This window comes from Echinococcus granulosus (genome assembly GCF_000524195.1).
Source record: "Echinococcus granulosus chromosome Unknown EG_S00001, whole genome shotgun sequence".
Lineage (NCBI taxonomy): Eukaryota > Metazoa > Platyhelminthes > Cestoda > Cyclophyllidea > Taeniidae > Echinococcus > Echinococcus granulosus.
The window spans coordinates 2,467,150-2,477,202 of NW_020170381.1; the positions used below are offsets into that span (position 1 = coordinate 2,467,150).

Genomic DNA, 10,053 nt, shown 5'->3' on the forward strand with positions numbered 1-10,053 from the left:
TGGATACCCGACATTTTTTTTCATTAGGTGTTTTGTTTTGACCTATGTATAACGACCCAAGTTCTTGGGTCTCCACAATTTCTACCACCAACATAGCTGCAGTCCAACAGTCTTCTGTGCTAATGTGCCTTAGTGAATCTTTGGGAAGGACTAGAGACGCTACACTTGGGCGTTTCAGTCTCTAGATCCTTCAGAATATAAAGGTATCCTACAGCATCAGCAATTAAAACGGTGAACATGACATATTTGTTAAACTGAATGAAAATTCTCGAACTATTTGGCCACGTAATTGGCAGTTAAAGTGAATAAACGAAGGCTATCGCACTCATTTCATTTAACCGTGAAAACTCTAATAAAAATGGAACACTCAGTACTTGTAGAGACTGTTAATACTGATTTCAGACAGCTTAATTAAAAATCTCTTCACTGAGGGAACTGGCATGAATAAGTAAGGTAAAAGGCTTCGCTTTACTTGATATCTTACGTAAGGCTAACCTATTGGAAATAGAATGTAATGGTGCTTGGGAAGCAGAAATAGGTAACAAATCTAGTAACTTTTGCTGAAAATATTCTTGCCTCATTTACATGTGGGAGAATAATGTCAAGGCACTAACACTACGTTCTTGAGATACTCCTTTTATGCCGAAACCCAAATGATCAAGGAGCAGTTGGAATTTTGCAAAGAATTTTCAAGTCAGGAACACAAGCCACACTTTGACGTTGTTGTGATTGGACAAGAGGATCACGAATGCCTCAGATTCGAAGTTGGTGTCTCGTAAGGAGGAATATAAAGCTATCTTACGATAAAAGCCGACATAACACAGTAATTAGAGTGGGGTCACACAAGGCCACATTTGCAGCCAGTAACTTGAAAACGTGGTGCGAACACTCTTGGTCAGGCGTAGTTTTTAACACATGCGTTCGAAGACCTCGCATTTTGCGCCTCGTACATCAAGCCGCCCACACGCACACACATAAACCACTTAGAAGAGGGTCACGCCGGTTCACCTGCCCCTACGCTGACGCGTGCAGTTGGCTGCGCGCGGCGCGACACTTTTCTCACGAGAATGCAAAATTACGATAACTGACCATACAAGACCCAGACACTCTTAATAAGTGCCAAGTTGTGCACTTCCGACTCTTTTTTTTGGTGTTTCAAACTTCTTGTAAGTTAAAACGTCTGTTCTCACAATGAGATCGGTAAATAGATTCATAATACAATCCTACTCCGGGAGAAAACCCCCTAAGTATCCAAGATATACGCTTAATATACCGAGTCATAGACGAAAAATTGTGCCAATTCATTTAACCGTCACCTTGGTACCTTGTGTAAAGGCACCAAGGACTGCCCTCTAGGACCTAAAATAAACATGTATGACAATCACTATCCTTTTTGGCAGATTTCATGATAGAACCGATGCAATAATTTGCTCCCGTTATTTACTTGCCACCAAATTTACCCGGGAAACTTAGTAGATGTGAAATCCTAGGCATTTCGTCCATCTTTCTAAAGTAGCTGTTGACATTCTGTAGACACATCTCAATAAAAATCCCGAAGTCTACACTACCACACCCTTCCACTTAGAAATTCACCAGCATTCAACTGAATTGCACAGCTTCCCTCTCCGGCGCTTTCATCAGAGGCCTACCTATCGGACCCCACAAATTGAATGATTTTGCCACTTAAGTCAACACGCTGATGGGATTAATAAAGCGTTTTCAACACATACACTCCACTACTGAAATAAGAGACAAGAAGACTCGCCCGTTGTTATAGGACGTGTTTAAAGCCCAGGCCTCCCGAGCCTAGGTAAATTTCCTCACAGAAATGTGTAAAAATAAAAAGAAAATTTCCTTTCTTTCCCACGTGTATCTCAGCAGGACTTAATGGTTATCAGATGTTGGGAAAGGGGTGCCTCAGAGGTTGAGAGGCAGATTTTACACCGATGTGACCTCGAGGGTCAAAGCAGCAACGTGAGCCATACACTTTGCAAATTAACTAGTTGGCAAATCAACAACCCCAACAGGTATTTTGATACCAAAATTAAGGAGAATTTTTACAAACAGATCAGTGCTCATATGTACCTTCAGGTATGGTTGCTGGTGGAGGAATATACACACAGAAATGGACGACCATCACATACTATTACCTAATAAGAATGCACAAAACCAAACCAAATACTAAAACAACGAGTACAGAAACAAATTAAGGAAACAAAATATTAGGGGTCTTTGAGATCCTGAAGCGGTGGGGTTACAACCATTCAGAACGAGGATTAGTTTTGTTGAGGGAGACATCGAATCAGGAACATTATGTAAGTAAGTGGCCTTACTTTGGCCGCTATTTAATCACGCACCAAAAAGCGGTGAGAAATCAAATAAAACTGAATAAACAAAAAAATTTTAAGTGGGAAATGAATTACGCATCCATTGAAGGGCCGTCCAAGCTAAAAATATACCCTTGCTGATTAAAATGGCATTGCTGGAATAAATTAAATGATATACAAAGGTTGCGCTGACTTTGCTAACCAATTTCCCTGTAAATGACCATATATGTCCTTTACCGCAAAAACTACTTCATAAACTAGGTACTTTTTAGTCGCACTTTTCGGAGATTAGTTCCAAAATAAGAACAAAGATAAAGATATGCCTTATTTTATGCACAATTTGGTCCGAACCCAAGGGGTCAGTATTTTTAATGCTCTCATGCATGAAAGCACAATTTGGAGGAGCGTAAATTATACTAGCAGTTGCAAAATGGGATCTACAAGGCAGGGTCTGAGAGGGCGACTTGAGAATGATACGTAAACCTGACTCGTCGCCTTTTCCCCTACAGTGCTGCTCATAGGAATTCATGTTTAAATTTGTTCATGAGGAGATGTGGAAAGTTGACGCTACTGTGCCATCGAATGTTCAATGCTTAGGCGGTGTACATAGCCCAGTTCAAAAGGATTTTTAAATTTCTCCGGCACTTTGTTTCTTAGCGTTGTCCACTTTCAACCTGTGGAGGAAGTGGTGCAATAAACGCACTCTGTCCTCAAATGACATGTGACATATTGATTATTACTTCGCTTGTGCATGACCACAGGAGTTACGGAACTGCACACACATCATTAACAATATCCACATGCTCATTTTATGTTAATGAGCGTAGTCCCACCTACAAGTTGTACAATAAAATGTGCTTATCGACTCCACCCTTGCTTACAGGACCTCACCTACACCTATTTAATGTATTAACTTGAGAATGTGATAGAAACATTCGGAGAACAGTAAATGAAATGTGTGATTTAGTCGAGAATCTCGTGTTTGGGAAATCCGCTCATTTCATTTTAAAAGAAAACTTCTAAACTTATTATGCCGTTTTTCCATGCCCCAAATGACTAGTCTTCTAGATTGCGTTAGATTCTCCGTCTGTCCGGGTATTCACCCATGTAATGTTATTATGATAATTCCTAAATGAGGCCAAGGAGATCTTGAAGCAAACTGAGATTGGGGATATACGCATACATTTCCAAACTCTAACAATTGTGAATGATTTCTCGTCAATATTTTAAAACAAATCGTTGCTGAGTACTTTTATCACCAAATGTTTCGTGAAAAGTCGTTGTGCGGTCACGAGAGGCACTCCTATGACTCAAACTTCCAATGTAAGAGGGTTAATATAGCCTGGCAACCATAGTTAAGTGTGACAAAAAACTCTGGATGGGCTCTATTAAATGATGGGCAACGTCTGGGTCCAGAGACAGCAGAGCGAAATGACGAAGCTGTATTTTTATAACGTTTAATCAAACCAGAAATACTCACGCGAGTGTAACTTTATTTGCTTTCAATTTGGTTGGCGGCAATAACACAGGCCACTCATTTAGTTTCGATCAGCGAAATTCATACTGTTACGGGGACCCTGAATAAGCGCCTAGTTCAATAACCACGGTTCAATGTAATGCAGCAGCAACAGCGGTAGCCAATCAAAAAACTACCTTTAAGTAGTATCAAGGTCATCCTAACATCAGCCTAATTTATTACATGTGGGCGTGTGGATTTTGGCCCAACCAGCCCAATACCAATCAGTGCCTAAGCGAGATAGATAGCGATTATCACACAGCAGTGCGGTTTCGTTTTTAGGTGATAAATGAAGGAAAACTCGAGAAATAATCAGTGCTACTCAAACAAGTACCAGTTCGCCAACATTTACAGAAGCACAGCAGAAGCCTAGCACTGAGAATTCACAAGCACACAAGTGACAGGAGATAAAAATTGGCTCATGAGCTTCAGTGACTTGCTTGTCAAATAGTTGGGTAGTGCATTAATGAAAATCCTCAATTTCTTACTATGAATATTACGTGGGTCCTAAAATGCTGCACTCGTAACAGCCAGTGGGAAACGCACTCACATGCATACTCTTTTAGAATGAATAAAAGAGCTCTATATGGTGAAACACCACAGAAAAATTGAAAGGAAGGAACATAGGCTATCGACTACTCCCATTTTCGAGTCATGTACGCTTTTCCAAACGCCTAGTAAACTTAACTCACCGGTCTTTCCACGTCTCGAGAGCCTTTTTGTGTATTTTGGACAAATTCTATGAGGTCAACACAAATGAGAATAAACCTTGATGCCATCAAGATTATGAAGAGATTCAAATGTTTTAGAATTTACTTCATTGGGACCATCTGACAAAAGCATCATGGCGGTGACTGTGAAGAGCGCATACGTTATGCTTTAAAGAGGTAGTAGACATTCAGTAACTGAGGCTGTTGACAGAAGTAAGCGAGGATATCGTAACACGTGACAATTTTTCAGAACTAATTTAGAGACTCAGCGGGGTTGATGAGAGGCATCTGTCAGTTAAGCACAAAGGGCAACACAGACATCACTCTGACATTCGGCACTAGTTCATGCTTTTAAACAAAGCCAATGTAATACTATGTGCACCAAATATGAGGGTATGTGCTATCACATTTCTGATTTGATAGAAATCGTAATACCGTGCAGCTCCGTCTCACGTGTGGAAAGCTCATTATTTGTTTAGATTTTGAATATAATCTAGTTGGAAAATTTCATCCACACAATGTTGAAAGTAGATAGGAGACGAATCACTGAACATTGAAAAGGTTTGCAGTTACGACTCGGGAGAGGATTGCGTTTTGAGCTAAAAACGGTTGACTTAAAGGTAATTTTACTGAATGAATTCATACTAATTTAAATTCCCAAACTCTTGGAGTTAAGGCTTGAGCCTGATACTCTCCTTTGCTCCATATGGAGACAAAATTGTCAATACTGCCATATACAGCATGGTTTACTGTTCTTTGATCCTTCCACGGGAAACTTTGATCTGAGCATACCAAGATAAGTTATGACGAAAGAACGTTGTTGTTTAAAAATAGGAAACAATTGCTACTACTTGTGTGTGAAGAGGCAGCACCCTAAAACATTTGAATAACTCCAAGCTTAGCTTCAGACAGCATGAGAAAACAATGGTTTACTTAGATGCAGCGGTGCCCCGAACATTTCAAGCAATACAACGAGAGCAATACGTTTTTACTTAACAGAATAAGGATATTTAAGGCAACGTTAAAGTGCCCTCGAGTGAGAAAATTGTCATGGACGAAATCTCCTCAAGGCGTGTTCAACTGATCGACCTTGTCAAGTAATTACCCAAAGTGCAAGACATATTGAGGGCCAGTTACGTGAAGAAAGTGGTCACTCTATGTCGGGAAATAATGTGAAATTGCTAAATTAAGCGAAATCAAACAAAAGTACCTATAGTACTCATTTTTTATTACTTTATTTACAATCATGCTCCAAAATCCGGAGATCATGTGATTCCTTCTGGAGGCTTTTCTTAAATACAAAGGAAGATGTTAAGTAAATGCGATTCAACGTTAATGTTTTTTTTTTCTTCTAGCAAGATGACAAGGACAGCCAATGGGGCAACCGATATGGCAATCAATTTTCACCTCGCTGAATATGCGGTCATGCAGAAGAGTGTTTTGACCCCGGTTAAGACGCATTTTCATTTGAGGACTACACTTTTCACAAAATTTGTAACATTAACCGCGCTTTCCATAACTCTGGAATTCAAACACGCGATCCACGCACAAGTGATTATGAAAGCCTCATTGATTACATTCGTCCAACGGTGGAAGTTGAACTTCGTCATGAACCAGCAAATTATAGGCACGTAGATTCAACCACATGAATGCTACACCGCACCCTGTTTACGAACCAGCATCGCCGCTCATGTGTTTGATAAGGCATCATGTGAGCTGACCACTTTAAACAAAACTGCTGGAAAATTCCTAGAAGCCAATATCACAAAGTAAGTACAGTAAGGCATTTGAAAAGGGGTTTCGATAGTTGAAGAATTGCCTCCATTTGAGGCTGACTTATGATTTACAAAATAAACCTTCTAAAAATGGATATGCATATTGAAATTGATATTGAAACGATGGAAATATGCGATGCTGGATGGTGCGTTACTTATAGGTGGCGCCCTGAGACCTCCCAAAAAGATGAATGAAGTCATGTTACCCGGTCAGAATGCAACGTATTCGAAATGCAGTAGGGCTTAGGGCATCTGGCATGACCCAAAAGCCAGCCCACCCAGCAAAGGTACAGTGGCGGAGCACCTAAGTGGGTCTTCACCAAAACCGGGAGAAACAAATAACTAACGTATTGCAAAGTGTCTATCTTCTTTTGAGCGTCATCCCTGGCGCTGCCTTTGGTCAACCTTACGTGTCAGACACCACAACGTAGTTAGTGCTATAAGTAAAACACTCACAAGCCATCCGTGGTAGTCATCAAATTTCCATACAGCTGAGAAGATACTTGACCGCAGCGTCACTGATTCCTCATGACAATTCTACCGGATCTAGAGTTTCGTTCTGCATGAGAAGTGGATTTGGGACGAGGATTGCCCTAATCATCACATCTGTTCATCGCTAGTCGTAGGAACACTGGCCTAAAAGTCGAGTCATTTAACAAAGGATGGGATTCAACATAGTATCTTGTAAACACGGTTTTGCATCAAATCCTCCTTGCCAAGCTGTTCTCACTTCAGAGCTGCTCAGCCATATCAATCTGGGTTCTATTCCAGTAGTAGAGAAGTAGAGAAGGTATCTCGAGTTTGCATAATTGATATTTTCGTTCAGGAACGGTGAATAGCTCCGCAAACAGCTTTTCTAAATGGTTTACTTTTTATGTCGCTTCCGTTGTTAATAGCTATTATACAGACCACAATACTGGGGTAGTTGCCGAAGACAGAAGTCATTTTCAGCTCTTCTGTTAGGGTTCGTTGCAGATTCTCCCATCCGCAACATATGCTCGTCTTTCGCCCCGATGAGATTTACCACTGAGCAGTAGAAGTCAGGAAAGATGTCCTTTAAAATCAGGTTCGCTTTTCACTGTCGCCAACGTAGCGTCTGGGACTTAGCTGAAGACGAAGGAAGTCATAATACTCGGGCAGAATATACATACATATGTATTCGACACACAAAAGGGATTGAGGCCACTAGTACGGCAAGTAGATCAGTCCACCAGGCGAAGTACAATGGCGGAGCACCTAACTGGTCCATTTACCGAAACCAGGAAAAACAAAAACCAACGCATTATACATATGCTGGTTGTAGCTTTTGTGGAAAGATTCTTCCCTTTTTTGGCGCTTTGCTGTAAAAAAATTCAAGACTAATCGCGTTTCTGAAGGAGTGATTACTTTTAGGCCACGAAACACCGTAAAGCGCTACTTATGGCCAGCTATTACGTGGTCTGGGTGACAACTTGAAAAAGCAGCCAATGCTCCAGTTTTGGGTGTCCGCTGGGAGATTTTCTTAATGGCCATTTTGTAGATCACAGACGCATGTCTGGAATCGGACCCTACGCCCAAAAACAAATCCCACAAATTAAGCGGAAAAATTTATTTTTGGGAAAAGATTTTAAAAATTCCACAATAGAAGCAATTTGGAGAATGAAACAGGAAATGAGTTTGTGTCAGGAGCTTCAGCCCTTAAAGAGAGCAAAGGGAAGTGGCATTAACACCAAAAAGTCTACCAACCACACAGGGTAAATGCATGCCAATGCCATCCACGATGCTCCCTTCGTAATCGTGGCGTACTCTACACGTCGAATGAACACTTTGGACAAGGCCTAGTTACGCATCGACTATCGATAATCGATTTGCTGTATCATTTAGGAGCCATTTAAATGAATGTCCCACTTGCACAGGCGAGGTGATGGCGAACGCATCGCACGTGGTAGGCTGTGCTGGGGAAGAAGCAACCAGCCTTGAAGCTACTAAAACTGCTGACCACAAAATGATTTCAGAAGAATCGCCTATTTCTGAACTTAGCAAGCGGCCCTATCTGTCGCTAAAGGCATTACTTCCAAGCGTCACGGAGTGGCACCAAAGATGGCATGTCCGCAATCGCAAACGATTTCGACTACTGCGTATCCTATTGTTCGCTCTAGCTGCTGTTAATCTGAGCCATCTAGTTATCTTACTCACATCTCTCATTTACACCCTCTACGTGAATTCGTGGGTCGAGATGCATAAACTTCCCATAACAGACGAGCGTCATGACAGTGGTCTCCTTCATTACGAGACCAACTGTGTTGCCATATATCCTGAGTACACGGGTCAGGAAGATTGGTACATGTTAGACTTCCTTCCCTACGCTACGCTACCAAAGAAACGAGCTGTCTTTGCGATGTCCGTGCAAATCACCACCTTTCAGGAGTGCTACAATGCCTTTTGGTTGGGTGTGCACCCGTCAAAACGCCAATTTGTCAACGGCCAGTTGCGTTTTCTGGGTAAAAGAGCCGAACTGAGTTGCCTTCAGTCAGGCCGGAGTAAGGTCAATGAGACGGCCACTGTTGCCAACTGCTTGACAGTAAGTTTCCGTTTCCGCTTGCGCAGTGCAACGGACTTCTCCGGATTAAAGCGTTGGGGCTCAGCCTACGACCCAAAACCCATAGTAGCCTACATTGGCGGCCACGGTCTGCTGTATCACCGACCGCAGCTCATTCCTCTAAACATAGTCTCAGAGTTAGACGTGCTCTACGTAGTGATTCGGTATCGTTTGGGCGTATTTGGCTTCGGAGACTTTGGAACCCCTGACTATGGTCCGAACCACGGTGTGGAGGATGTGCGAAAGGCTCTGCAGTGGCTCTACGAGAACGCCAGACTGTTTGGAGGTTCGCCAAAGGACATGACGCTCATTGGAGAGGACTCTGGTGCATCAATCGCATTGACTGTGTCAGGAGACAGATACGTTTCTCAGGAGAACGAGAATTCAACGCAAGTTTAGATAAGAGTTAAAAGTTTTTTTAAAAGCATATGATGAAAGTAATTCAATACCATTTAAGAAGTTTATAGAAAGTCAAGATTACCTTATGAAGACATCACTGAATCTATTCTTAGTATTGCAGTGTTCCCCTAGCCAATCAACCGAGTATATTAGTTACGCAAATTCTTTCAACATTTTTTTAAAATATTCGAACTTCAAATAAGCATACAAAGTTTTGGTTAAAATACGCCGACTTTTTTAGTGGATTCGCTAGTATCGGGAACCTATTTGTCCGACCTTTATTTTGAGCACATTTAAGGCCTCATCGCAATCATGCACACGTGAAATAACCTGTTAAAACCAACTGAATGATTTGCCCTTCTCAAACTAGCCGGCTGTAAGCTATGTTTACAATTAAGCTGCATTGAGAGAAGGGAAGGCCAATTGAAACTAGGCTTTCGGGAGCAAGTTCCAATTGTACAGCCAATTAGAGCGGCTAGAGGGATCTAACCAATGGCCAAACGACTTTGCGGCTGCTATGGCGTTGGCTGCAGACAGGAGTACTACCGGAAACGGGTGCTACACCACCGATGTGGGAGTTTCGGTACATGAGCTATTATTTACTGCTGTGTTTTGTACCGAAACGGAGAGACATTTTTGTGAGGCTCACAGCACAAGCTTCCCTACGCCACACGCTCCCAGTGACCACTTAAAGGGCAAAGCATTTCCGTAGCTGTAAAGGATCCAAGTCTAAGAAGTTATTAAAGTA

General features: G+C 41.8%; 1 protein-coding gene across 1 annotated transcript in view; it reads left to right on the forward strand. All coding sequences in view use genetic code 11, as the record gives it.

The window, feature by feature from the left end:
* Positions 1-653: 653 nt before the first annotated feature.
* Positions 654-10,053, forward strand: part of EGR_00278 (hypothetical protein) — a gene marked incomplete at both ends in the record, with an annotated part of 9,637 nt that continues 237 nt past the window's right edge. The window contains 3 exons of the mRNA XM_024489527.1: positions 654-775; positions 4,977-5,080; positions 7,848-8,061. Of these exons, the coding sequence (XP_024356205.1) occupies positions 654-775; positions 4,977-5,080; positions 7,848-8,061 (440 nt within the window). The remainder of the gene's footprint in view (positions 776-4,976; positions 5,081-7,847; positions 8,062-10,053) is intronic.